This window comes from Falco rusticolus, chromosome 9 (genome assembly GCF_015220075.1).
Source record: "Falco rusticolus isolate bFalRus1 chromosome 9, bFalRus1.pri, whole genome shotgun sequence".
NCBI classification, from domain to species: Eukaryota; Metazoa; Chordata; class Aves; order Falconiformes; family Falconidae; genus Falco; species Falco rusticolus.
Genome location: NC_051195.1, coordinates 19980044 through 20007210, shown reverse-complemented (window position 1 = coordinate 20007210; position 27167 = coordinate 19980044). Strand labels below are relative to the sequence as shown.

Here is a 27167-nt window from a genome sequence, read left to right as displayed (position 1 = left end):
AGGATATAGGATGGGGACAGGCTAGAAGGTGGGGAAAACAGATATTCCAGGATAGGGATTTGGTGGGGGTGGAGGTTGAGGCCTGCAGAGTGGGGGCCTGGCGGGGTCAGGGGATGCAGCGTGGGAGCACAGCTGGGAGATGGCATGCAGGCTGGGAACAGGGCAGGGACAGAGGACGTGGGATGGTGACATGGTAGGGACCAGGGATGAGGGGTGCAGGGCAGGGATGTGGCAGGGGCACGGGATGTGGGATGGGGACAGGGCAGGGACCGGGGCTGCGGCCGTGCCGCGGCGGCGGCTCCTCCGCCTCGGTGCCGGCGCGCAGGTGCGGCGGGCGCGGCGGAGGCCCCGCCCCGGCCCTCCCGCCGGTGCCGCCCGGTGCCGCCCCGCGGCCGCACTCGCCGCCGGCGCCTCCCCGTGCGCACCGCTCCGCACCGCACCGCACCGCACCGCTCCGCTCCCCTCCCGCCGCGCCGCCCGCTCCCCCCGGCGCTGCGGCAGCATGCGGGGCTGCGGCGGGCGCCGCGCCCTGCTGGCCCTGCTGGCCCTGCTCCTGCACGCCGCCGCCGCCGGCCCCGGGCCCGCCGCCGGCCCCGCCACCGGCCCCGGGCCCGCCGTGGCGGGGGAAAGCCCCGGCAATTTCATGGAGGACGAGCAGTGGCTCTCCTCCATCTCCCAGTACGGCGGCAGGATCAAGCACTGGAACCGCTTCCGAGACGTGAGTCCGAGCCGGCAGCGGGGCGAGGCCGGGCAGGGGGCGGGCACGGGACGCGCCGCCGGGCACCGGGAGCCCCCTCCCCGCCCCGCCGCTGCGGCTGCCGCAGCACGACCCTCCCCCGGCCCCGCCGCAGGCGGCCGGGGATGCTCGCCGCTACCCGCATCCCGCCGCCGCCCGCTGCGGCCGTGGGCGGCCGTCGGCCCCGGTACCCGGGGGATGCTCACCGGCTTCGGCAGCGCCAGCGCCGCTGCCACCGTGCCCGCCGCCAAAGCTGGCGTGGCTGATGCTGAGGCCACCGCGGCCAGGGCTCGATGCCAAAGCCAGCCTCGGCAGGGACGTGGGGGTGCTGTCCCCCGCACCCTGTCCCCAACGCACCGCGTCGGGCCCAGGCAGGGGCACCGGCAGGCCCTTTGTGGGCGGGGGGGGGCTGCGCCGCTCGGCCGCTCGGTGACAGATCAGCGCAGCTCGGGGCGCGGGCAGCCCCCCGCATCCCGCTCCCCTGAGCCCTGCCGGGTGCCGCGGACGGCCCTGGGGTGGGGGTCCCCGGGGATGGGGGGACGCAAAGCAGGGAGCGTGAGGATGCAGCCGCTGCTGGAGCGGCGCAGGTGACCTGGCACACTGGGCTCAGGACCCCGTAACCCCGTGCTTTTACGCAGCTCTTACCAGCAGCCTCAACGGCATTTGGTTCCAGCCCTTAATTTTATGGGGCGGCCGGGGATCTTTCCTGGGCTCATTTCACACCCCAGCTCGTGTCCTGCAGGGCAGGGGCACAGCACTGCAGCCCCACCCGCGGGGGGGGCAGGGGGCCTGCAGCAGCCGAGCGGGGAGGGGGTGCACCCCGAGCCGCCCCCCGCCCCAGCCAGCCCCTTGCTCTTTGTTCGGATGCGCACTCGGGTTCACCTTGGCAGCAAGGATGCTCCGCTGGGAGATGTGCCTCAGCGCGGGGCAGGGCGGGGGACACCGCCCCCCCCCCAGATAAACCAGTTAGGGGGGCAGAGCACAGCAGAGGGCGCAAGGGAAGGGGGTGAACACCTCCCTGGAGACCCCCGCCAGCGACATACCTGGCTGGCCGACACCAGCGCTGGGCACCTGGGACCTCAGCTGGCTGCAGATGCTCAAGGGGGAGCACGTGTGCCCATCCCCCCATGGCACTGGGCATCCCTGGAGGGGTTTGGGGCCGAGAGACCCCCCTCCCCAGTGCTAGCAGCACGTGTGGGGCCCGCCCAGCAGTGCCAGGGCTGCTGGGCCGGGGGGCTGCAGCCCTGCTGGTGGTTAGTGCGGATTAATAAGCAAATCCTATGGATTTGTGGGTTTTTCAGCAAAGCAGCGCTGGTGGGGGGGAGCACGACCTGCCGTGCAGCAGGGAGGAGGCCGCTGGCACCGCAGGGAGCTGCCGGGCGCCGCAGTGTTACTAATCACGGCACGGGAACGCGGGCTATCGATTGCGGTGCAAACGCCGCTGCGCCGGAGCAAGAGGCAACCCTTCCGGAGCTGCCTCCTGCGCCTCCGCTCCAAGCTGCCATCCAAAACCCTGCCCATCCTCCCTGGGGTGGCAGAGGTGCTCCTGCCTTATCACAAACCCACCCCAGAGCATCCTGCGGGGCGAGCAATGCCGCCTGTTGGGAGGGTTTGAATCCCTGCTGCTCCCCTCCGCCCTCAGGATGCTTTTGGGGCCCCGCGGGAGCAGCTCTGCCTCCCCAGGCAGCAACAATCATCTTAGCCTGCTCCTGGGCTCGCTGCTGAAAAACTGGGGTGGCAGCATGAGGACCATCACCCCATGGGGATCCCGGTGGGGCCTTGCTGGGCTCCCAGGGGCTTCCTCCACCCCGTGCCTCTTCCGTCCCTGTTCCCTGCCTTTCCCGGCCAGCCAAGGGATGATGGGGGAAGGTTTTATCCTGTGTAAAGGCTCTCCAGGATTATAGGTCTGGAGCCAGAGATGGGCGAGCTTATTGACAGTGGGCACCGGTGACATCTGGGGCTGGTGACGAGAGCTTTGGGCACCTCGGAAGGTTGGGGTGCCCAAGTGGCACAGGGTGCCTGTCACTGTGGGCTGGGCTGCCCCAGAGCTGACAGTGGGCGCTCTCTTTTTCTCTTTTTTTGGTGTTGGCCGGGCCGTCTCACCGCTGTGCTGCCAGGAGGTGGAGGTGAGCATCAAGGGGCTGCCTCGCCGAGGTGGCAGCCCGCTGTTGGGGGGGAGGCTGCTCCCCATGCCTGCTTACTCCCGTCCCGCTGTGGGGGTGCCAGGGTGTGTGTGCAGTGCACGTGTGTGTAGAGGGAGCCTTGCTGGGCCAGCGGCCCTCAGCAGGGTGGTAGCACACCTGGCCCGGGGTCACCTCTCCCACGGCCTGCACTCATCCCAGCTCTCCCCCCTTTGCAGGATGACTACATTAAGAGCTGGGAGGACAACCAGCCCGGGGATGAAGGTATCGCTGGGATGGAGCTGGGATGTGTTTGGGATGGGGCGCAGGGGGCTCGGTGCCAGCTGGCGTGGTGGTGGGGACACTTTCTGCCCACACCCCCCGGGCTTTTCCCTTCCGGCTGGGAGCAGCAGTGGGGCTGGTGTGTGCCGGGAAGCGGCAGCTGGTGCCGTGGCGGCTGCCCAGCTGCAGCTTGAATGGTGCTTTGTGCCAGGCCGGCGGGTGGCCAGCACTGCTGGGGCTCCCCCGGAGTCCCTGCCTGCCCCGGCCCCTCTCTACCCCCCCAGCCCTGGACACCACCAAGGACCCCTGCCAGAAGGTGAAGTGCAGCCGGCACAAGGTGTGCGTGGCGCAGGGCTACCAGCGCGCCATGTGCATCAGCCGCAAGAAGCTGGAGCACAGGTAGGAGGGCAGGGGGCCGGGGCTGAGCCGGCCGCAGCGGGGAGCTGAGGCGGGGGCTCGGCACCATGCCCCCATGCCTCTCGCCCTGTGCAGAATCAAGCCACTGGGCACCAAGGGGCATGGGAGCTGCAAGCCCTGCCACGCTGCCCCGCTCGCTGCCGTCTGCGGTTCCGATGGCCACACCTACAGCTCGGCGGTAAGGACGATGGCACCTCGCTGCAGGGAGGGGGACACTGCGCTGTGTCCCCCCCCGCCGACGTCCCACTGCCACCCCACAGTGCAAGCTGGAGCAGCAGGCTTGCCTGGCCAGCAAGCAGCTGACGGTGCGGTGTGAGGGGCAATGCCCCTGCCCAACCCCGCACAGCCCCGCCGGCGGCGGCAAGCAAGGTGAGCAGGGCGGGGGGCTCCGGGGGCGGCCCCGAACCTGCCTGGCCTGACGCCACCGCTCCCCGCCCCAGAGCCGTGCACTGGGCAGGACCTGGCTGACCTGGGAGACCGGCTGCGTGACTGGTTCCAGCTCCTGAAGGAGAACGCCAAGCAGAACGGCTCCGGTGGCCTCCCCGCCAGCCCCGCCAGCGGTACGTGTCCCCTCTGCGCGGGGAGCTCTCCCCGGGAGGGAGCTGGGCAGCCATGGGCCGCATCCCGCCCCGCAGCGCTGGAGAGGAGCGTGGCGGCCAGCTGCAAGGAGGCGGTGGGATGGATGTTTGCCCGGCTGGACACGAGCGGGGATCTCTTCCTGGAGGCGACCGAGCTGGCCGCCATCAACCTGGACAAGTATGAGGTGTGCATCCGCGCCTTCTTCAACTCCTGTGACACCTCCAAGGACGGCCGCGTCTCCGCTCCCGAGTGGTGCTTCTGCTTCTGGAGGGAAAGTGCGTTGCGCCGGGGCGGGGGGTGCGTGCTTGGGTGGGGGGGGTGGTGTGGGGATGTACACGGTGGGGTCGGGAGGATGCACACGGCAGGGTTGGGGGGTGCATGCCGGGGGGGATGCACACCGTGGGGTCGCAGGGACTCCATGCTGTGGGGTTGCGGGGGGGGGGGATGCTTGCCACGGGGTCTGGAGGGGATGCAAATCACGGGAGGGGTGCGTGCCACGGTACTTGGGGGGACGTACACTGTGGGTTCGTGGGGAATGCGTGCTGTGGGGTGGGGGGGCTGCACACTGGGGGATAGGGGATGTGCATGCTGTGGGGTCGCAGGGAGGCACACCACGGGGGGGGGTGCACAGCACGGGGATGCATGCTGCAGGGTTTGGGGGGGGGTGCGTGTCACAGGCCGAGGGGGGATGCACACCATAGGGGAAGGCATGCTGCGGCAGCCGGGGGCGTGTGCCGTGGGGTCAGGGATGCCCGCCGCGGGTGTGCTGCGCCCCCCCCCCTAAGAGCAGCGTGGGGTGCTGCAGAGCCGCCCTGTCTCCGGGAGCTGGAGAAGATTCAGATCCAAGAAGCAGCCAAAAAAAAGCCGGGTGAGTGGGGGGTCCTGGGGCCCCTGTCCCCTGGCAAGGCCCCGTACAGGTGGGCTGGGAATGAGGATGGGGAGCTCCGCGGGGGGCTCTTGCACTGCATGTGTTTGGGGGTGGGCGGGGGGGTCATCGCTTCCCTGCAGGCACCTTCATCCCCAGCTGCGACGAGGATGGGTACTACCGGCGGGCACAGTGTGAGCCGGGCGGCGGGGAGTGCTGGTGTGTGGACCAGCACGGCGCCGAGCTGACGGGCACCCGTGGCCGTGGCAGCCCCGACTGCGGTGAGCGCAGGGTGGGAGCTGGGGGGGAGGGCCACAGCCCAGGAACCAGCTGTGAGCCTCTGCCCCTCGCCCCCGCAGAGGAGGCGGCGGGGTTTTCAGGCGACTTTGGGAGCAGCGTGGGCTGGGAGGACGAGGAGGAGAAGGAGCCGGAGGAGGCGGGCGAGGAAGGCGAGGAAGAGGAGGGTGAAGCGGGCGAGGGCGATGACGGCGGCTACATCTGGTAGAGAAGCAAGAGAGCCCGGTGGGCGGCACGGCCGGGCGGCAGCCCCCCAGCTGGGGGTCCCCATGACCCCCCTGCTGCCGGTGTGGCATGGGGTGGGTGCAGCCCCCCCGGCCCCCGTGTGGGACGGGGTGTCGGGCTGCTCGCCCGGGGAGGGGGCGAGTGGGGCGGGGGCCGCACTTGTGCGAATTTGAGCTTTTTTTTTTTTTGGGTAGAGCCTTGTAGGCCTAGTGTGCTGCTGCGTGGTCTTCAACCGGGCAAACGGCGCTAATAAAAGTGGGAAAAAAAGGAAAAAACCCAAAACCAACAACAAACCCCCATAGATAAGCTGCCCCACATCCCCCACCCCATGCTGTGCTTGCGTGGACACCCCGGCCCCGGCGTTGTGTAGCGGCTGTGAAATAAATACCCCGTGCTGTGTCAAACCCTCGCCTGCCCGTTCCTCCCCCCGCAACCCCCCCCAGGCCCTGCCTGCACCCACCAGCCCTGCACGGGGTGCTGGGGGGTTCCCCCCCTGTGGGGGGCATCAGGGCTGCTGGTGGTGCCCTGCTGCTGCCCCTCAGTTTGGGTGGGCTGGGGTGGTTGGGGTAGAGGGGTCAGGGGTGGGGGTGCACCTGCCAGCGCCCCCGAGTTTGGTCCCCAGACTCAACTGCCATGGGGCTGGAACAACCTCCCCCCCCCCAGCGTCCCAGCACCAACTGTGCCCCGACCCCCCAGCCCCTGATCCTCTCCAGGATCCCAACCCCAAACTGACACCCCCCACCCCAGGGCCCTGAGCCATAGCAGGACCCAGAACTGCCATTGCTCCCCGTCCTGGACCCCAACTGTAACAGCCACCCCCACCCCTCCCCTGCCAACCAGGACCCCGAAAATCCCTTACAGGACCCTCCCAATCCAACCCACACCCCAACCAAGACCTCAGTCACCTGCTGCCCCACCGCCACCCCGGCAGTTCGGCACCACGGGACACCAGGGCCTCAGCTCACAGCATTTATGGCTCCAGGGAGAAAAGAAAATAAAACAAAACCAACCCCAAACTCCTCCCCAGCCAGTCTGGGGTTGCCAGCAGCTGGCAAAGGCACCGCACCATGCCCCCCACCCCAGGATCCAGGCGCTCGGCCCTCACACCACTGGGGCCTAAGAAGGGAGGTGGCAGCCCTGTCCCTGGCACAAGTCCCCTGGGAGGCGGGTCAGAGCTTGCTGGGGGGTCCTGGCTGCCGCTGGAGCCGCCAGGCCGCCTGCACCCCCTCACCCGCCTGGTTGAGCCCGGCAAAGGCATCGGGGTTGCCGGTGTGGAGGTAGCGTGCGATGGGGGGCTGCAGGATGGTGACGGGGATGCAGAAGTTGAGGTGGGGGTAGATGGCCCCCGCATCAGTGTCCCGGGTGTTGCTGGCTACGATCCCTGATGGGGAGAGAAGCAATGTCCGCATCACCAGGTCTGGCCAAGGGACATCCCCCCCCACGGCAGACCCCCAGCTTACCGAGGAGGTGTCCACTGCGGGAGGAGACGAGAGGGCCGCCGCTGGACCCTCCATGAACAGCGCAGGTGGTCTGCAGCATGACGGGGCGCCCGGCCACCGCCACCACGGCCGAGAGGACCCCCGCTGTCACTGAGGGGCCGCACGCCTGTCCCAGAGCCCCGAAGCCCACCACAGTCACTTCCTCACCTGGGGTGGGGGGGCAGGTGGGTGCAAGGTGGTGACCTCCGCCCCCACCTGGGCACCCCCACCCCCCCCGGGCCTCCTCTTACCTGGGAGGAAGGTGTCTGCCAGGCATGGGGGGACGAAGCCCGGCACGCTCTCCTCCAGCTCCACTACCGCCACGTCAAAGGGGGACGACTCTTCGGTGGCGAATACCACGCGGCCCCCAAGGCCGGCAGCAGCCCTGGAGACACGGCACACGAGATGTCACGGTGGGGGGGGATGGAGGACAAGGGGGTGTCGAGGCGGGGACGCCTGCCACCACACTCACCGGCCGGGGCCGGGCGCCAGTGTCACACGGAGCGGGACACGCGCCTCCACCACGTGCCGGCAGGTGAGGAGCAGCCGGGGGCCCAGCAGCACGCCCGAGCCCCACGCCGCCCCGCACTCCACCAGCGCCGCCCAGCCCAGGGGGGCCCACAGGCTGCCCGTCTGCACCGCGGCCCCCGGCCCCGGTGGCCCCGCGGCCCCGACCGCGCTCAGGACGCCGGTGCTGCTGCGTAGGATGGCAGCCAGGGAGCAGAGCAGCGTCAGCCCGACCCACTCGGCGCCCCTCCAGCAGAAGGCGGCGGCGATGACGGCCACCAGGCGCGGCCCGGCAGGCGAGGGCAGGAAGGCGCCGCCGCCCTCGGTGCCAGGCAGGCAGCGGGCATCCGTCAGGACGAGGGCGTTCTCCTCCCCAGCCAGGTTGCTCACTACGCCCCTGCTCAGCGTGTTGAGGAAGAGGTCGGGGCAGAGGGCGCCGAAGGGGGAGCCGCAGGCCAGTAGCCCCTCGCCCTTGCGCAGGCGGCCGGCGCTCGCCAGGGCCGTCCAGCCGCCGCCCGGGCGGTCCAGGCCGGGCACCCGCAGCCAGGCGAACCAGTGCAGGGCCCGCGGGTCGTCCCCCGCCGCCTCCCCGCCGAAGCGCCACTGCTCCGCCGTGCCGAAGGCCCGCGCCAGCGCCCGCCGGAAGGCGCCGCAGGGCACCAGCGCCAGCAGCCGTGCCTCGTGCCGCCGCACGCTGCCCGTCGAGGCCGCCGGGGCGTCGGGGCCCGGGGGCGCCGGCGGCTGTAGGACCTGGAGGCGCGGGCGAGGCTGGAGGGCGTCGGGCATCAGGGCGCGGGGCCGGGTCCAGGCGGCGGGGCCGTCCCGCAGGAAGGGGGTGAAGACGGCGCCCTGGCACAGCACCAGCCCGGGGCCGCGGCTCAGCACCACCCCGCTGCAGCTCCAGGGGCCGGCGGCCGCCTTGGGGCCGGCGGGCAGGCCGGAGACGCTGACGGCGCAGCAGGCCTGTTCCTCCGCCATGGCGGCGGCCGGCGGCCGGGCCCCGGCTGACCGCGGGCGGCGCCGGGGCAACGCAGCGCGGCGCGGCCCCGGGTGCGCCGGCCCGCTCGCCGCCGGCCCCGCCCCTCGCCCCGCCCCCGCGCCCATTGGCGGCGGCGGGGCCCGGCGCCCTCCCCATTGGCGGCGGCGCGGGGCGGGGCGGGCCGTGCGACGTGGCGGGGCGGGCGGCGCCGGGGCCGCTCACCGCCGCGCCGGGCCGGGCCGGGCCGCGCTTCGCTGCGACCGCCCCCGCGGGGGCCGGGCCCCGCCCCCGCGCCGCAGCCCCGCCCCCGCCCGGCAGCCCCGCCCCCACCGCGCAGTCGCCGCCCCGGCTGCAGGCGCGGTGCCCGGGGCGGGGGCGCCTCTCGGGGGCGCCCCAAAGCCGCAGCCTGGCCGCGGAGAGCGGCGCCGGGGCCTGCGGGGTCCCTTTGACGGGGCCAGAGCTCCGGGGGCGCGGGGAGCAAGCGGCAGGCGCCGCCGGCCTCGGTGCGGGGCTGTCGCAAAGCCTCCGCCGGCTCCCGCGGGCCACCAGCTTTGCCCGCTTACCAGCCCGGAGGCACACAAGCCCCCCCCGGGCCTCAGCTCCCCCCACCGCAGCCCTCCCCCCCTCCTCGGCGGGAAGGCCTCGCCGGGTCCCCAGCGCGGGAGGCACGGCCGGGCAGCACGCTCCGCTTCTGCAGAGGTGCGGGTCTGTCCCCGAGCCGCGCCACCTGCCAAAGCCTCGCTGCCAGCACTTCCCGCTGCTCTGGGGCGACGCTGAAGGCGGCTTCGAGCCTGGGCTGTCACGTCCATCGATGTCAAGCACTCGTCGCTGCCCGCGCGGGAGCGGCCTGGCCAAAGACGACGACTCGGCACAGCAAGTGCGTTCTTCCCGCTTGTTTCATCTGTTCCGCCAGCGACAGCCGTGGCCGGCCCGTGTGCCTGACTGCCGAAGGGCAGCGCAGCCAGCCCTGGGCTAGACTGAGGATCGCCACCCCTTCGGAGGAGAGAGACATGTCTTTTATTTAACTGAAAATGAGCGCTAGACAGCGACGAAACTTCAGACAAAAAAAAACCAAAACAAAAACTGTAGAGTATAAAAGAAACTGGTTTAGTCTACATTAATAACCTCATGATATGCAAATGCCAACACTTCCATGCTAAACCACCAAAACAGCTTTGTGGTTCTTACTGTGACGGCACAGCCGGAGGACTTGACACCCTCGACTGAAGGCCCGGCCGCGGGGGAACCAGGTGGCGGCTCGGGTGGCCCATCCCACTGGGAGCGAGCGCCGGTCACCACTGCCAAGCACCTAAACCAGGCGTGCTCACGGATGCTCCCCTCCGACTACACAAAAGCCTGTAAACTAAAGAAGCTCAGATTGCACACGTCAGTCCCAACGGCACCCTCGTCGTTGTCAGTCAGCGTGACACAGCACAGCCACCCTACAGCTCGGTTAAGCCCAAATGCTATCTTTATTGAGGACTTCTAATATTGTGATACCTTGGTTCAGTAATTTGTGAAATATCTAAAGATCGTTAAATATGTTTTTAAAAAACCCTAACCAGACTCTGGACTAAACAAGATGAACGTTAAAACTAAAAAGTTAGAAGGGATGCTGTTTACATTAACACTTTCTTTAAAAAATATAATTGTTTTTCTTTTTTTTTGTTTGTTTTTTTTAAGTCAATTAACCACAGTGGTGAGACGTGCTCTCTTTTTCAGCTGTTACAGTGCAGCGTGCAGAGCTTTACTTCCCAGATCACGCCAGCCCCGCTGTAACCGAACTGAAAGGGACAACTTGCACCCGCGTGCAGAACGGTGCTGTCTCCCCGTCACGTGGAAAAAGAGTTGTGTCACCACTGTGTGATAGGGCAGCCGAAAACCAGGAGTCTCTTGGTCAATGCCAGTTATGCGGTCGGAAAGCCTTCCATGTTCTAATAGAAAAGTCCGTAGGAAGCTGTGAACAGGATCAGTCCAGAGGAGTAACTCTTGTGTCCGTCCAAGTATCAGTCAATGTACTGTGATAGCCAACGGAAGCCTTCGCCGTAGCCTTGCCTCTTTAGCACGCTGCACATGAACACTTCCATGGGGCGCGCGTTCAGGTCTTTCAGTGGCACGTTTCCCTAGGGAAATCCAAAGAGGAGTCAGAACTGCACTGCTGCCGCCCTTGGGGCAGCAACTGAGTCACTGCTGCCTAGAGAAACCCCTCTCGGCCCAAGGAATTCCCCCTCTCCACCGCACACCAGCTCCTTTGCAGGCGGGACCTGTCCCCCAGACCTTTGGAGCCGGCAGTGGGGAAGAACGGGCATTAGAAACCATTTTCAAGGCACAGTCTGATGTACCTGCAGCACCTGGCAGTGTGATACAAGAAGGTGTGGATAAGCTAGCACCAGGAGTAGCCTTGTGGTGTTTTGCTACTGTCCCTCAGCATTTCTGATCAATTCTCTCTAACTGTACTGTTTTTAAACACTGAAAAAAATTACTACATGGGTAACCGTGGAAATACAGAGTAACAAAGGCAGAAGTGCCTGGCAATATGTTACAACACCAGCTTGATACCTAATCCCCCGATTGTTGTAGAGGTACTGTGTTTTGAACAATTCTGGCACTCTCAAAACTTGCCTGAGGGCATCATCATCACCATTATTACTATTAGAACGATTCACCTTGGTCAGTATCATGGACAAACTCACAGGAACAGCTCAAGTCAGTTCCCGGACAGGGTCTCGTTTTGCAACCAAACACGTGAGCCCTCCCTTGCTTGTGGCCGATCCAAGATCTGGATGCCTGCCTACCTTTCCTGTGGTCTGTCCGTAGAGCCCAAAGATCTCCCGCAGTTTCTCCTCACTGATGGCCTCTGGTCTGTCGATTTTGTTACCCAAGATAAGGATTGGCACATTGGATATTGTTTCGTCTGTCATTAGCGCCTGCGTGCAAGATGGGAGAAGAGCTAAGCAGAGGCAGGAAAAACATTCAGCATTTGAGGCAAATATTTTTTTGTTCAAGCTCTGTGATCAACAAGGGCCACTTTTTGGTGCTACAGCACTCCTGCGGAAGAGGAGTCTCTCTGGAAAGGCTTCTGAGAAGCAGGTCCTATCTAAACCCACAGGCCATTTCAAAACTTTAAAAAAAAAAAAAAAAAAAGAGTATTTACATTAAGTTCAACTTTGGATTCCATAAGACGCGAGTGATCTGCACAGTCCACCAGGAAGACGATCCCATTGATGGCTGGCAGGTAGTTCTTCCAGACCCGGCGAGCTGGAAGACAGAAGTGACAAACACTGCCCAGTGAAAACACTACCTGAAGCAGAAGGAAAACAACACCCAAAAAGGAGCCACCCACTTCGCTATCATTTCCTCAAGGCAAGAGGAGACCTTCTGGTGAAGGGATGGGCTGAGGCTGCACACCCCACAGTTCCAAAAACCAGTTAAACTCTCTCTGCTTTCAGAAGTAAGCCTCGGCAACCAAGGCTGGTTTTTTAGCCAGGGCACCTTTTTTCTAATACTTTTGTGTATGAAAGGAAAAACAAAAAGTCTGAAAACCCTTACTGCCAGAATTAAGTAGAAGTACCGAACCACTGAAACAACTGGCATCCTAGAGCTAATCCTAAACAAATTCAGGCAGCAAATAAATAGGCACTGCTAACTGCTATCACTTTTCGGTATCACTTTTTGGTAGATTTTTCCTAAGGTGGCTGGAGAACTTGCTGGAAATCGGAAGGCTGACCTCATTTGGTGTCTCCCACTCAGCAGCTTGACTTTTACCTTGTTCATGTCCACCCAGATCGAAAGTTGTAAAGGTCATTCCAGCAATCGTCAGCTCCTCTGATGCTGAAAAGTAAAAATAAGAGTTTCAGGAAAATAAAGGAAGCCGTCACAGCCAGAATTTCCTGGGGACTCAAGTTAACATCACACACATGGTCCTCATATAAGACAGCCTATAGAATTCAGCAATTCCCTGAATTTCATGTAGAATTCAGTGACTGAAATAGTCTTTTTGCAAAACCACCATACTTATTAATCTGCAGTTATTATACTTTATTACACAGTTTGTTAGAAACTCACACCCTCCCCAAGAGAGGCAAGTCATATTAATCAAACCATGCCAGTTCTCAGGCTCTCCATTTTGTATTCGAGAGAAAAACGCAAAACCACTTCAGCTTGGGCAACCAACGTGCAACCTCAAATGCCTTTTTAAGACTCTTAAAATCTGCCGCCCCAACGCAGAGCTATCACCGAGGCATCTTTCAACACCGTGACCCCAAAATTCAAGAGGAAAAACCACGCCAGGAGGCAGGCGGGGCTCAGCCGCTGGCAGACTTACTGGGATGTAGTGTCGGGACATGCTGACCCAGCCTGTCATCTTTGAGCATGTGCAGCAGAGTGGTTTTGCCTGCGTTATCCAAGCCCAGGAACACAAGTTTTCCAGACTTCTTGTACAAACCTGGAAGGAAAACAAACGAGTGTGAAAAACTCCAGCAGGCTTCCCTCGGCACGCAAGCAGAAACCCTGCCACGCTTGCCGCTGTTTATATATGAACTCCTCTCCCAGAGCTATGCTCCTCCCTGTGCATCTACAGTACTTCCAGCATGGACACAACAACAGGGGAAAAAAGTGCACAGCTTCAACTGGCTTTTACTAAGGTAACGTAAGGTCACGTCTACAACAACGGACATTTTATAAACTTGTATTTCTATGAGTAATGGATTCTTTTTTCAGATACAACCCAGCAGAAGAGTGTGCAGCAAAGCATTACTTATGTGCCATGGGTTATGGATCAATCTGTCATCCCAAAGGGGTATTTAAATGTGAAAAACTGAATAAATTAATAAAAGATAGCAGCAAGTTGCTGAAGGAAAAGTGCAAAGTATGAAACAACACATAATTTTCTTGAGATAAACTGATTTTTTTTTTCCCCACTGCCAGGTACACATCTGCCGCAGGAAAGTTCCCTTAGGTTTCCAACACGTCTTTTTCTCATCCCTCCCTACCCTTGTGAGGCGCTCCAGACAGAAGGCACCCTGTTCTCCTCCGCTGGAACCCATGCCTCTGGCAGGAGGAGCTTCGCCGTAACCTGCACCTCAGGAAAGGGTGGTTCACACAGCAGTGAAACAGCCAGCCCAGCTGCACAGGTCACCCTGGATTGGGCAATGTTTTGGCCAGCACCTCTGCAAAGAGCCTTCAATCCGGGCCGTGCTGGGGGTGTTAGTCAGTGGCCAGCAGCTCCCCCAGGCATGTCACAGGGGGTAGACTGGTGTAGGAACTGATAATTTGAGGAGAAGCAAGCCAACCAGCTGCAGCAGCGAGAAATAAAGGCAAGCTCTGGCAAAGCTGGTGAGCTTGGATACCAGGAGGAGGAGGACAGGAGGAGGAGCAGCACATCTGCCTGGGGCAGGGGGCTGGGCTAAACAGGCACCTAGCATCAGCCCAGCTGCTCTAGTGCTTCTAAAGGGCAGAAGAAAGACTGAGTGGGAGCCAAACACCTCAAAATAATCTGAAAGTTTCTCCCCCTAGCGTAAAAAAACCTTTACTGATTTACAGCTTTCTCACCAGACTTTACACTGTCCAGAGCTATCACAACACTCCAAAAGAGATGCACTTTAATCACAAGCTTTTAAGTGATACTGGCAAGTAGCACAAGCCAAACCAACCCAAAGGCAGCTGGTGCAGCCCGAGCTGAGCCGTTTAAGAATTAACGTAGCACGGCGTTACCTAGGAACTGCAGCACGCTGCTGAAGCCGTTGTAGATCCATTCGAAAATGAAAGACATCGCTGAAGATTAGTCGCCTGCCGGGACAAAAGCAAACCCAGAGTTACAAGCCTCAGTCCTTGATGGATGCCACCGCTCAGGAGCGGTCCCGCTCCGCTCCCGGCGCGCAGGCAGGCAGGCGGAGAGCCGTCCCGCCGGAGGGGGACCAGCCCCCCCGGACAAACTCCGCGCCAACCGCGGCAGCGGGCAGGGGAGGCGCCGGCCGCCGGACCACACCGGCCAGCGCCGCCCCGCCGGGGCCTCAGCGCCGTGGGCCTCCCCCCGCCGCAACCCGGGCTCCGGGCGGCCGCTGGGCCCGCGGCGCGGGGAGGGGGGAACGCCCCGGGGAGAGGCGGCCCCGGCGGCGGCCTCAAGGGCGGGCGGCGCGGCCTAGCCCCCGCCCCGCCCCCACCCTGCCTGCGTGTCACTCCCCCCTCCGCCGCCCCGCGCCCGGCCAGGCCCCCGCCGCGCCGCTCGGCTCCCCCCGGGGCCCGGCCGACCCCGCCGCCGCTCACCCCCGGCTGCCCCCGGGCCGCCGCGCCACCGACTCCCCTCCTCGGCAGCCGCCAGCTCCCCGCCGGAAATACGTCGCCCCACGCGCCCCGCCCACTTCCGGCCCGGCGGCATCGCCGCGCTGGCTCCCCACGTCGGCCGTGCGTCTGACGCCCGGCGGCACGCGCCACGCCTGGGCGCCGCGGGTTCGAGCCCGCCCCCGGCTCCCGGAGCCGCCGGTTCGAGCCCGGCCGCCTCAAGCAGCCGGAGCCCCCCGCTGCGGGGGCACGGCCCAGCGTTACCCGGCAAATCCTCCCCTCGTCGCCCCCAAACCACCCCGCGTGCGAATGCCCCCAGGCTGCGGGGGGGAAGGGACAGGGAGCCCGACAGCGCTCAGGTTCAGTAGTTTTTATTTCTAGCATCCATACACGTACCGGGCGAGCGATCTGTCACGATTTACAAAGTACACTGTACGACCACACACAAGCAGGGTGTTTTGCTTTTATAAATTACATCTTCTAGCCTCCACAAGACCTCGGTGCAGCAGACACGTCGCTGCTAGATGTGTGATTCTAATCAGCAAAGTTACAGGCAAGGTCGTCTTGTTGACACTGAAGCTATTCTTCTGGTCTACTCCTGCGTGTGGCGACTCTTCCGGGGGAAAGGACACAGCTGTCTCACCACCCATCCTCAGGCCTTAGTTTTTCTGGTAGTAGAACCACTTGTCAACTGCGAGGGGGGTGGAAAAAAAAAAAAACAAACAAAAAAGAAGAGGGGGTTAAGTCCTCTGTTAGCCACCCACCTATTAAGCAATCACATGGCACTGCAGGCATCACCTCCAGAGCAGGGCCTTCCTCCCGCTCTGGCCGACACCTCCACCAGAGCAAACAGGCTCTCGCAGAGCCCTGCTTACGTGCGTCTGTTTTCCTGAAGAAGCCACCCTCACGCAGGCTGCCATAGGGAGCATCCACACAAGACTCAGGTCAGGCAAAGACAGCAAGGCAGAGCTGGCTTGGCAACCCTCTGGCTCAGCTGACTCGGAGGCAAAGTCATTTTACCTCCAACTCCCACATCCGTATGGGAGACACCAATTTCTTCACAGGTTTATTACCCAGGAAGAGACTGGAAAGGACAGCCTAGCCCCTCTTTCTGCCACACAGCTGTGGGTTCTCAACACTGGCATCAGCTTGTGCTTGGGTCTTGTCCCTGCTACAGCAGTGACCCGCTTTCACGTGCAAGGTGCCCATAGCAACCTCGCGTGGAAGGAAAAGATGCCAGCTGAGCGAGGACTCACCCACAGTTGTTCATTTCTTACAGAGTCACAGCCCAAGACACCAAAAGGCTCATTACCAGCTGGCAGCGGGCACTTGCTCAGCAACAGATCTCTGATCAGCAGGTTCAGCTGCAAGTGTGATTCTGAACATGCAACTAACTTCTTCCTCTGCTCCATGTGGGCAGGGAGTATTTCCCTTCCTCAGCTCACCTGCACTGAGGATGCTAACAAACCCCGTTTCGCAGGAACAAAGGAAACCACTCTCCTGCTATCACTGCATTTCAGTCCTCTGTAGTGCCTGTCTTTCAGGACCTGCTATAAATTTAATCTCTTCTGGAGTAAGCTATGGCACCTCAGGTCTCCTACTCACCACTCCTTTACTCACCTCATGTACCCAAACAAGTAAGGTAACAACAGACATTATCCCAGAATCAAATTGCATTACTGACACAAGATAGGTCCAACAAAGCCCTTTGTTCCTCCTCGTGCTGGAGCCATACCCAGCCATCAGTTAAGACCCTCATTTTCCTATTGATAATCCCCTTGATGAAATCTCCACTCGGTATCAGAATGTGAACACGGGGTTGAGACTCACCTTCGGGCGGGATTGGGTTGGCAGCTTTACATGGTGGTGCCTGAAACAAGAAGTGTATTAGCAGACAGCAGCTGCTGACAGACGTAGACCCTTACACCTGAAGCTCACTAGGCATCATTTAGAGGTACCCAAGTCTTCACCGAGCACCGTTTAAGATATAAGCAGCACGACTGATCTGCAGCAGCCAGTGCTGGTGAGCTGTGAGGGAATAAATGAGTTCACATGCAGCACGAGGCTTGTCATCCCCACTGCCTCCTCATTCCACAGATGTCCTACACGCCGGACGTGCTTTGCTCTAAGCACGGGCTGCAGTGCCACCTGTTTCTCACCACAAGCAGTTACTGCTCCAGCATCTGTGCGGTTGCAGGCAGCCTGCTTTTTTTAAAGCTGTAAGATGGTGGTGGACTAGAAGTACAGAGGATTCTTGGAAAACTTTGCTGAAGAGCTTTTACCTGATATTTAACAGCCAAAGACAGAGAAAGGTCCCCAGCTGGTGACACACCCTCTGCAAGGACTGCACGTTCAAAAACTTACAAGTAATTCAGATACCACCAGAGGATACAAGCACTTTAAAACCAAGATAGTGGTTTTAAAAGTATCGCCAAGGCTATGGAGACACTGGCTGCCAGTCACATTTCCATGCACTAAGGCAACATTTGCCTTTTGATTTTTCTGTCCCATTCCTCTAAACCCTTTCTAGCTGCCAGCAGCAGTACTTCACAAAAGCCTAAGGAGATGTAGTTAAGTCCTGAAACTAGGTAGGAGTACTGCACTGGGAACTTCAAGCTTTTTGCTGCAAAGGATGTAAGGTCCCCGGCTGCACAGCTCTCAGGAATTATGCTTTCTTTTCACAAAGGATGACCTGCACTACGAAGCTCTTGGAAGGCCAAATATTTAAATACTGAACAGCTGAGAGCCAAGATATGGTTCAGAAGTTTAGCCCTTCACACAAACTGTTTTGGATTCCACCTCCCAGATGACTAAGTGCAAGGAGAAGCCTCTGGAGGAATGTCTGGCTTTGCTCCTTATACACCCTCTTTAATCAGAAAGTGTCATTGTGTTCAGTCATCCAAAAAAAATCTAAGCATACAATGTGCTGTTCGCACAGAGAGGACAGGTTACAGTACCACACAATTTGTTTTGCCTGACACCAACGCTGCGGTTAGGACACTCAAATCTGTACTTACTGCATCCACAGTAGCTTTTGCACACTCTTGACCACAGCAGAAAGGGCTGTCAGACACCGTCAGATTTGTGCTAGAAGAGATAAGTTGCTTGTGAGAACGTGAAAGCCAAGTCTCTCCCCAAAAAGTATTAAATAATGGAATATTAAGAATCATTGTTATAGTTGCCATGTTGAAGGGGAAGGCCTGTGGAGACAACCAGCAGCCACCAGAAAGCATGGCACCCCTCAGAAAAGGAAGTTCCAGGGTTATTTGTTTAGAGGAAAGGAACCTGCACAGTACCACAAGCATTAACCTACCAGTTGATCTCCCCTCCATCAGTTTTCTTTGCTATTAAAGCTTTCCAGTGCTCATGAGTGCTTTTGATGATGTTCACAGCAAAATCCTAAAGTTGAAGATGAGAACAAACATCACGTTATGTGTAAGCACTAGACCATCTTTCTATCATCCATCCAAACTATCAGTTACGTGGAAGGAGAGGCTGGTATTTTGGGGCTGATTTTAGATAGCTTCTGATTGTGGAAGTCCTCAAAGAGATATCTATTACTGCACCTTTCAGGAACAGCAGCAACCTCTCAGCACACAACAGCTGAAACAACAGGGATTTTACAAGATTAAATGTTTTACTTTCCAGGTGGGAGGATACACCAAGGTCACCTAGCGAGTTTGAAGCCAAAAGAAACGGAACGCAGATATTCTAGTCTCCAGTCAGTGCTATATTATAAAAGCAGCTCCACCCCTCTGCTCCTCCCACTCTGTCTCCAGCAGCTAGTTGATCTCTACCTATCTGCAAACCTTCTTCCACTCCAGGCAAACCATTCAGCCGCCGCACAGATCAACAGGAAGAGGCATGCAATTAATGTAGCTTTGCAACTATTTAAAAATTAATCTGCTTCCAAGCATATAACTTTTTTTTTCCTTAAAAGAATAGTATATGCTGAAGCATTAACCTGTCAGCTGGAGAAGGAAGCACACACAGTTCTTTTTAGCATAACACCAGCAATAAATATCTGGGTTTGATATCATACAGAGCCAAATAAAACACCACAGAACATGTGCAAGGTTCTTTGTCTCTATTTTCTGCCTTGGCCTCAATTCCGGTTTCACCCATCCTGAGGGGCAGTGAGATATCCCAGCCCACCCAACCAGTGCTGTGCTACAGCCTAAGGGGACAAGTCCGCTCCCACGTGACTTCCATTTTACCCCCCTTACCCTTTCCTTCCCACCCAGGGCTTTGCAGGCCCTTGCCTTCTCTGCACCAACTCTGGAGCTCTGCGAGTTGAGTCACCTTGCTAACCCACTCACGACACACCAGGACTGGCAGGAAGGAGGGTGCAGAAGCAAGATTCCACCCGTTCAGGAGCAGTAAGTTATCTGATGCAGCCCAGAGAAGAGGCAGAGGAATAATGCTGCCAAGGCAGAGCCTTAGTCAAAGGGCGTGAGGCAACACTTTGCGCCTGAAGGAAGAAGCATTTTAACTCCTGAGTTAACTTCAGCTTGCACCAGGCTGCAGTGGAACAAAGCCAGTGTGCAAGGGAAGCAAAGGGTGATGTCAAGGATCCTTTGCTCCAGAGCAGGAGCGAATAAACCTGGCGTTTTTCATCCTGGTTCTGACACGGGATGGCCCTGAAGTAATCTGACATGAATGTCAACTAGAATAAAAAGTCCTAATATTCAACAGCAGCAGGGTAATAATCCTCTATTTTTTCTCCTAGTATTCCTGCAAGAAATTCCAAGGCTGGAAACAAGAAGAATGGTAGCCTGGAAAAACAGCAGGAAGAATAAAGTCAGCTACCAGCAGCCCCACAGAAATCAGTTCTCTCAGTGACTACTTATTTGTGTCCCCACGCACCTTTAGCTCAGTTTTTGGACAGCGTGCCTTTGCACACTCACTGTAATGAAGAAAGGTTATCTTACCTTGTTTTTAAATTCGCCATTAAAAGCAAACTGGTTTTCTGGCTTGCCATCAGGTACTTTGTATCTTCTGAACCAGTCCACCGTAGCTTCTAAGTATCCAGGTTTCATTCTTCTGACATCATCGATATCTAGCCAGGGAGAAAAGGCTTCTTAGCCAGATCTAGTAACAGAAGTTACTTAGCTACTACCCCCTTCTCTTCTGAGCTGCCTCTCTTTCAACCCCTCCTCAAGCAGCCTTAGCAACATTTCAGACAGCTTACAGTACAGACACAAAATGGGTATCTGCACAGAAAAGTTAGTGTTTCATCTTCGTAGTATACCCTGATTGCTCCCAGGAGCATGGACATACTTAAACAGCTTTGATTAGAGGCTTACTGGACAATCCCTTTCCTTCCACTCAGAGGACAAGCTGTACAGCCACCCTCTTTGAGACGCCAGGCTGTGCAGAGGACTGACAGCTTGGGATAAACAGCAGTAAAATGGTAACATCCTGTTCTGCTGTTCTCCCCTTATCACACCTGATTAATACTGTGGCATAAGAAGAGCAAGCCCATGTCCTGACTTGAAAGTTTCCTGCAGGTTCTCAACAGAGAAAGGGAAGTACTCTCTTCCTTTTCAGGAAGAAAAGAAAGTAACAGGAAAGCCTCTTCTCCCCCTCCTGTTACCTACCATTATAGCTGTCTGCTTCCGGGTCTTCAACATTGATAGCAATTACCTTCCAGTCCGTCTCTCCCTCATCAATCAGTGCCAGCGTGCCCAGCACCTTCACTCTGATGACTTCTCCTCGAGAGCAAACCTGCAAGCACAAAGACCTTGCTGTCTGTACTCATGCATCCAAGGAATCCACAACAGGAGACTGTGCAAGCTGGTAGAGTTCAGCAAGCAGTCGGGAACCACGAAATAGGCTATCGCTTTTCAGCACTTCATAAGCCTTGGCTCACAAGGCTTGCACTGTAAGATCTCATCAACAATCTCAGGAGGCAGTGGAGGGAAACATCACATTCTTAAGGTAGAGGAGGTAGGAACTGAATAATGACTCTGGATAATTGCCTTCAGAGACATTAATTACACGTTTCAAAAGACAGTTACCCTTTAGAACGCATTACCTTGCTTCCAATTTCACACACATCAATTGGATCGTTATCTCCACAGCAGCCAGTATTTTCATCTTTGTGACCTGGGTCTTCCCAAGTCTGAAAAAAACCCCACACACAGGAATAAGAACTCTCAGGTTTCAAGAGGAAATAAAAAGATGATTTATTTCAGGTATGAGATTGCCTTGAAGAAACAGATGATGGCCCACTTCACACTTGCTTTCAGGTCTAGTGTTTGGGCTACTATTTCACTTGTGCCTGCAAATACAGTTTGAATCCAAGTTAAAAGGTCTTATCTTGCCAAGGGTAAGCTGTTCCCTCCTACAGACAAACCTTTTTTTCAACACTTTCCAGACTTCCTCCTCTGTTGCGCAGCTGCATAAAGGTGAAGTTCACATCTATAAAGAACAGTCATTGATTTGGCTGCCTGCCTGTTCCTCTCCCTATTCATTTCTTAACAGAAGTTTCCTGAACTCCAGATAGCAGTTCAACGAAGTTCAACAAAGATGGAGGAAGACAGACAGGGTGTATTGTTTCCTTTCAATAAAACAATTTAAGACATGTTGTTACACTAAAGCAGTGTCAAGAACGCAGAGCCCCATACCCTGTGCCACCCAGTGTCCTAGCGCAGCTCACCTAAAGCAGAGAGCGTAAGTTGAGAGACAGGACTCCAGAAGGCATTTGAGCTGTGCCTCCAAAATAATAGCTGCTTAAAACACACTTTCAGCCAGGAGCAAAAGAGCACTGTGCCTACTTGCATCATAAGGAGCATCTACATCTAAGGTTGTTGAGATATAAAGAGAAGGAATACTCTTCCTGAATCTCTGCATGCCAGGACATGATGAGTATGTATAGTCAAGACACCACAATGCATCTAGAGCATTCAGGAAGATGTACTGAAACCTGGGTGGTGCCGAAGGGCACTTCTCAATCACTATCGCACTTCTCTACAAGGAAGTGCTAAGTCTGGATCCTTGCCCACGCATAAACATCTTTGATCCACTAACATATGACTGAGTGAAGGCTTCAAAAGCTGTAATTCTGTACAAAGAAACCGACACCAGAATCCATCCAAGCAGAACACAATTCAACTTCAAAACATAGTCTTAAGCCGCTTGGAGAAAACACTCAACACGCACTGCTCTCAAGATTAGAATTACAAAATTTAGTGTGTTTTCCCATGAACTGTCACTGACAATTTATTTCTTGAAAGGAAACTCAAACTTTAGAGAACATCAGAGGCAAAGAGCCTTGCTCAAAGCTCCTCTTTACCTAGCAGTTACCAGCCAGTTAAGAGCCTGGGTCCAGCTGTCACCATCTGTCAGTCTCACCTTGCCAGCTGTTCTAGAGAAAGCATATCTGTGCAGCTGCAGACATCTGCTTCATGGAGTCTCCGCACCTCTGAATACCTCTCTGCCACTCAGATCCAACACTGAGAACAGAGCACCTACCACCATCCAACACGTAAATAGGTTAGTCTAGCTGTGTGTTTTAGATGCTGAACAATAAGAGGGGCAGAAATAGGAAAGATGCAGTCTTAAATCTATCCAGATTTTCACTGACCACATCCGAAGTCTAAAACAATTCACTGCAAGAAGAACCTTCTGTAAAGATTCAGCCTAGGGGCTGTACACTGAGATCCTGTACCATTAGTTAAAACATTAGCTCTTTATGCTTCACCAGGCAGGAACGGAGCATATTGCATTGCCAGATGCCCAGTTCCTTGTCTACTGACAGCTTCCTTCATCCAAAGACAAGGACCTGCCAGCTACTGTCCAAGCAAAGTTCAAGGAGAGGAGCAACACAGCTGGTACCTCACTAGCAGCAGCTGCTCATCCTCAGCTTGTTTACATCATTAGCTACAAGCCTACCTCTTGAGATTTCTACTTAAAAGTACTCCGGCTTCCTTGACAGGTTCTCTTCATTAGCAAGATTATATACACAGCTACAAATGCTGTGTTCCAGACCAGACTCTGAGCTGACCTTTTTGCTCATTAATAGTGGTAGTCAGAGACAGACACAGGCATCCTCCCCCCTCCCCACCAGAAAGGATGGGCCACTGAGGCAAGTTACAGTACCTGTGGGATAGCACCGTAATTCCAGATATAACCCTTGTGGGGGAATACGTTAGCTACATAGCGCAGTTTTCCTTTCTTCACGTCTTGCTTTATTGGGTTTAAGGGATCCTTTGTTGCAATCTGAAAGAAAAGTTACATAAATCTCTCTACTCTCTAAGAAAAAAACAAGTGATTTTTTTTTTTTTTAATCAAGCTAGCTGCTAACTGACAAGCTAAGAGACCAGGAGCTGACCCTGAAGCCAACAGCAGATATCGGACAACTCCATCTCCTGTTGCACTGCCATCTCCTGGGATATTGTTTTCAGCAGACTTACAAATGTCAGAACCACATGGGGTTGAAAGCCATAAGACGCTGCTTTAATAAGAAGCCACAGACGAACACTAAGTTATTCCAAACTCTGCAAGACTCAGCCCCCACACTAGACCTCTAGCATGAAGCACGTATTTACAGAAGTTAGAAACCACTCCGATTCAGGAGGTGGAACTGAGAAAGGAAGAATCAGCAAAGCCAGATTAATAGACCAGTCCGCTCAAGCACTTTAAGCTAGGACTGTAATATAGTTACCTCCATTTTAGCATTTGTCCATCGAGGTACTTCTACAACCATGTTGAACACATTCTGAAGAAAGCAAAACATCAGTGAATGGGATGGAATCTCAAGACCACACTGTAAGCTAGGGAACATACATAACGAAGCATGAAAACCATAACTTTTTTTTTCCCCTTTTTTTCCAGAGCCAGTTTTGATACAGTTGATGGAAGTCCTGTAGTCCAGTCAGTCACATGTCATCACCCAAAGCTGAACCCCATGAAAGATACCAGCAAAAGCTAGACTGAGGTTACTCACACATTCTCCTTCGCCATCAGCTGCCACCTACGAATATCTCCATCATGTTCCTACAGAACAGTAGGTTTAAATGAACCGAACACAAATGCATACAAACTATACTGGACATAACAAAATGAGGTTTTCGGCATATTTGTTAAATACAAAATGCTTAATGCTCAGCAAGAGCCACCTTGGCAATTTAGAAGAGACAAGGATTACAGGAGTAAGCTATCTATTTAACAACATGGGCACCCACATACTATCCTGAACGACTGAGAACTTCACTCCCAAATATTCTAGTCTGTCTTGAAGTAGAGGAAGATGCCCGAGTTCCTCCTCTCCAAGCTGACATGCCTATAAAAGCAGACCTTGTTAGCAGTATGGCGCGAGGATAAAGATGTGGGGGAGAAACGTAGAGCTACATCTTGCAGTATCTAGTTTACAGGTGATGCTTGAAAACATCTCCTGTTGACTCCAGCTGGGCCAAGAAGACTCTTGAGAGTTCAATGTCAATCTCCTCTTCAAGAAAACAAGCTTTTCCACAGTTGGAACCTTAACATTTGCTCTTTGAGGAGATTATGGCTTTTAACAAAAAGTCAGACCTTGCTCCCTAGCATCGACAAGGTTTCTAATCCTCATGTTAAGCAGTATTAGCATTGCAAAATCCTTCGAACCTGTACTGCGCCATAATTAGATTGCCATTGTGCAATTAGTGCTGTTACATCATTGACTTTGCCCACACCCTTCCCTAACACAAGTTTATTACATCCCCTTAACTGCAGGGGGTCACTGCTCATTTGCAATTTATATGTAAAAGGTATATACTATTTTTATTTATTAAGTAACTTGAGGATAGGAATGAGGCAACTAGAACTGGCTAGGCAAGGTGCTTATGGCTTTGCAGGCAAGGAAAAGTAACTTGGGGGTGCATCTTTGTTAGGCTTGCAATTTCCCCACAGTCCAACTGACAGATCTGCCTTGGTCTAAGACACCCACTGAGTAGCCCAAGGTCATTCCTTCACAGTGCCAAGACACACAGGCACAGATAAGGTCAGCACATCCCAGCCCTAGACTGAAAAAAACACCCTGCAATCCTCTCAGCATCTTAGAAGTCTAAGGATAAAGATGAAGGAGCCCAGACAGAGTGAGACAACCTTTGCCTCCAAGCTGGGCTCCCTACCACTGCTGGTAATGAATGTGCTAAGCAATGATTAAAATCTCTGCAGAGAGGCACTCCTGCAAAGAGGTCTAATGTGATCACCACTATTGTGTAACTTCAGGGACTGCGACCTTCAGCAATACTTGCTTCTCTTAATGACTTGGCACGAAAATGCTGGCAAGCAGCACTAAGTGCCTGAAGGCGCACCAGTAGTCCAGTTTCCCTTGTTAAGCATCACCAGTCTGCAGAAACCTTCCTCATCCTATAGTCACACCCCTGCTCTTTCCCCCTGTTCTGCAAGCACCTGCAAAGTGTAGTATTATCTGGATTTTACTTGTCTGAGTTACCTTTCAGACACCTGCTTTTGAAAACTGCTTTCCCAGTTGGCCACAGAAACTGCTTTGCCATGGTCCTTGATGATTACAATCCATCTTTTCCCTTCTGAGTAGGCAAAAGCGATCTCAGACTTCCCAGCGCACATTCTGACAATACCTGCACTTCAAAGCTCAATCAGCTGTATTTCAGATGTTCACCTCTCAATTCTACACTCTTTTCCTTCCCCATAACCACCCTCTACCTGCACCTCTCTATCACAAATATTAGAACAGTTTATCCACTACACTTACCAAGTTGCACAGTTTTTCAGTATGTGTTAAAAGAAGAGACGAGCTACAAAGGTAAGGAACACAGAGAGCCCGCGTTACCAGTGAAAAAGCATTCAGTGAAAACTGAAGCACAGCCATTTTGGTTTCCTAAAGCTGAGGCACCTTAGCGATTCAGAACAGCCTACTTTGACTAACCACTGTCCGCCAGAAGGATGTAAAAGCCCCACAGCACTGCATGCTGCAGGTTCCCCACCTGCTCTTCCTGCGAGGCGAGGTCCCCAGGAGCTGCTACAGCAAGAATTGAATGTCCTCGCCATCTATGCAGCAGCTGAACTGCTCTGACTGCAGTCAAAACCTAAGCCTACAATATCATGCAGCACGAGCATATACTTCCACAGGAGAGCATGTAGATATTTATTTAAAGAGAGAACTGCTTCTTTTAACCCTAAACACTTTCATGTGACCTCACGGGCAAGTTCAAGACAACCACTCCTATCTCAGACACGAATATGAGAACGAGAACGCCTGTTCTCTTACATCACTCTATCCGAGGCTGAGACTACGAGAAAAGGGCACCGATTCCTTACAAGATCTGGCGATACTTCGGTTAGGTGTTCCTGCCGTGGAGAAGCATAAGGCCCTGGGAGCCTCCCTCGGGTACTTCAGGCTCGCAGGACTGCGCTCCCTGAGGAGCGCCGACCCCATGCCCACACCCACGGCCCAGAGCTCCAGCGGTTGCTCTTGTCACTGGCCCCAAGTCAACACGGCCGCACCAGCCACCCGGCCTGGTGGTCCTCACGGCGGCCCCTCTCCCCTCTTACCTTGCCGGCGTCCGCGTAGATGGGGATATCATGAAAGGGGGAGATGTAGCGCCCGGCGGCATCCTCTGCAAAGCAAGGAGGACGGGTCAGGCCCGGCCTGAGGGGCCGCCTCAGGTGAGGGGCGGGGTGGGGGGGTGGGGGGGCGCGACTCAGGCCCTGGGGCTCCCCCAGCCCCTCCAGAGGCGCTCGCCCCCAAACCCCCGGGCCAGGAGGATGAGGAGCAGGAGAGGGAGGAGGGGCAGGAAGAAGGCGGCGGGCACTCACTAAAGAAAAGCCGGTACTCCAGGCTGTGAGGCGCAGCGCGCTCCTCCACGCTGTAGCCGGCCATCGTGCCGCGCGCAGCCCGCCGGCTGCCGCACTGCGCAGGCGCGGCGTGCCCCGCCCCCGGCCGCCGGCGTGCGCCCTGCGCAGGCGCCGGGCTCCCCGGCCCCGCCCCCCGCCACGCGGCCGCGCGCCCCCCTCCCCTCCCCGCCCCGCCCCGCCCCGCCACGTGGCGCGGGGCGGCGCGGGGGCCAGCTCAGCCCGGTGTTGGGTAGCCCGGCGGCGCGGCTGGGCTACGGCGTGGCCCGTGACGGTACGGCATAGCATGGCCCGGCACAGCACGGTGCAGCCGATCGTGGCCACAGCGGTGCGATATGGCTTGGTCCAGCACAGCATGGCATGGCCACAGCAGCATGGCATGGTTCAGCACAGCATGGTGTGGTCCGGCATGGCCACAGCAGCATGGTGTGGCATGATCCAGCACAGTGTGGCTTGGTCCAGCACAGCATGGCGTAGTCCAGCGTGGCCGCAGCAGTATGGCATGGTTGAGGACAGCATGGCATGGTCTGGCACAACATGGCATGATCCAACATGGCCACAGCAGCATGGCATGGTACAGCATAGC

At 57.0% G+C, this 27167-nt stretch overlaps 4 protein-coding genes across 5 annotated transcripts; 1 reads left to right on the top strand and 3 right to left on the bottom strand.

Moving 5' to 3' along the window:
• The first annotated feature begins 512 nt into the window (after positions 1-512).
• On the top strand, positions 513-5925 carry SPOCK2 (SPARC (osteonectin), cwcv and kazal like domains proteoglycan 2). Of its 2 annotated transcripts, XM_037401386.1 has the most exons (12): positions 513-718; positions 2854-2862; positions 3096-3141; positions 3423-3537; positions 3631-3733; positions 3816-3924; positions 3996-4115; positions 4191-4409; positions 4940-5002; positions 5143-5280; positions 5359-5521; positions 5716-5925. In XM_037401386.1, exons 1-11 carry the CDS (start codon positions 644-646, stop codon positions 5502-5504), a joined length of 1143 nt encoding a protein of 380 aa, XP_037257283.1. In that variant the 5' UTR covers positions 513-643; the 3' UTR covers positions 5505-5521; positions 5716-5925. The 2 variants fall into 2 exon arrangements, with proteins under 2 accessions (XP_037257283.1, XP_037257282.1); XM_037401385.1 differs by having other exon boundaries at positions 5359-5925.
• A 551-nt stretch (positions 5926-6476) lies between these two features.
• Positions 6477-8553, bottom strand: TYSND1 (trypsin like peroxisomal matrix peptidase 1). Its single transcript, XM_037399520.1, has 4 exons — positions 7472-8553; positions 7251-7384; positions 6982-7167; positions 6477-6902 (listed from the first exon to the last, which is right to left on the bottom strand). The coding sequence occupies exons 1-4, from the start codon at positions 8482-8484 to the stop codon at positions 6691-6693; spliced, it is 1545 nt and encodes a 514-aa protein (XP_037255417.1). The 5' UTR covers positions 8485-8553; the 3' UTR covers positions 6477-6690.
• Positions 8554-9573: 1020 nt separating this feature from the next.
• SAR1A (secretion associated Ras related GTPase 1A) lies at positions 9574-14863 on the bottom strand. Its single transcript, XM_037399522.1, has 7 exons — positions 14750-14863; positions 14198-14272; positions 12810-12929; positions 12251-12316; positions 11640-11743; positions 11281-11412; positions 9574-10608 (listed from the first exon to the last, which is right to left on the bottom strand). Exons 2-7 carry the CDS (start codon positions 14253-14255, stop codon positions 10492-10494), a joined length of 597 nt encoding a protein of 198 aa, XP_037255419.1. The 5' UTR covers positions 14256-14272; positions 14750-14863; the 3' UTR covers positions 9574-10491.
• A 256-nt stretch (positions 14864-15119) lies between these two features.
• Positions 15120-26670, bottom strand: PPA1 (inorganic pyrophosphatase 1). Its single transcript, XM_037399521.1, has 11 exons — positions 26546-26670; positions 26282-26346; positions 23433-23486; positions 22868-22987; positions 20802-20888; positions 20365-20491; positions 19696-19823; positions 18078-18163; positions 17782-17851; positions 16595-16634; positions 15120-15455 (listed from the first exon to the last, which is right to left on the bottom strand). Exons 1-11 carry the CDS (start codon positions 26607-26609, stop codon positions 15424-15426), a joined length of 873 nt encoding a protein of 290 aa, XP_037255418.1. The 5' UTR covers positions 26610-26670; the 3' UTR covers positions 15120-15423.
• Positions 26671-27167: the final 497 nt, after the last annotated feature.

Excerpts from the sequence above, each read along its gene's own strand:
- TYSND1 (XM_037399520.1), bottom strand. The coding sequence starts at position 8,484 with ATGGCGGAGGAACAGGCCTGCTGCGCCGTCAGCGTCTCCGGCCTGCCC. Across the intron at positions 7,385-7,471 it reads CTGGCGCCCGGCCCCGGCCG|GGCTGCTGCCGGCCTTGGGG; the intron begins GTGAGTGTGGTG and ends CCGTGTCTCCAG. Across the intron at positions 6,903-6,981 it reads CCGCAGTGGACACCTCCTCG|GGATCGTAGCCAGCAACACC; the intron begins GTAAGCTGGGGG and ends TCTCCCCATCAG.
- SPOCK2 (XM_037401386.1), top strand. The coding sequence starts at position 644 with ATGGAGGACGAGCAGTGGCTCTCCTCCATCTCCCAGTACGGCGGCAGG. Across the intron at positions 3,734-3,815 it reads GCCACACCTACAGCTCGGCG|TGCAAGCTGGAGCAGCAGGC; the intron begins GTAAGGACGATG and ends GCCACCCCACAG. Across the intron at positions 5,281-5,358 it reads CCGTGGCAGCCCCGACTGCG|AGGAGGCGGCGGGGTTTTCA; the intron begins GTGAGCGCAGGG and ends TCGCCCCCGCAG.
- SAR1A (XM_037399522.1), bottom strand. The coding sequence starts at position 14,255 with ATGTCTTTCATTTTCGAATGGATCTACAACGGCTTCAGCAGCGTGCTG. Across the intron at positions 12,317-12,809 it reads TGTCCCGACACTACATCCCA|CATCAGAGGAGCTGACGATT; the intron begins GTAAGTCTGCCA and ends TTTACTTTTCAG. Across the intron at positions 11,413-11,639 it reads AATCCAAAGTTGAACTTAAT|GCGCTAATGACAGACGAAAC; the intron begins GTAAATACTCTT and ends TCTTGCACGCAG.
- PPA1 (XM_037399521.1), bottom strand. The coding sequence starts at position 26,609 with ATGGCCGGCTACAGCGTGGAGGAGCGCGCTGCGCCTCACAGCCTGGAG. Across the intron at positions 18,164-19,695 it reads ATGGCGAATTTAAAAACAAG|GATTTTGCTGTGAACATCAT; the intron begins GTAAGATAACCT and ends CTTCAACTTTAG. Across the intron at positions 17,852-18,077 it reads GATGGAGGGGAGATCAACTG|CACAAATCTGACGGTGTCTG; the intron begins GTAGGTTAATGC and ends TATCTCTTCTAG.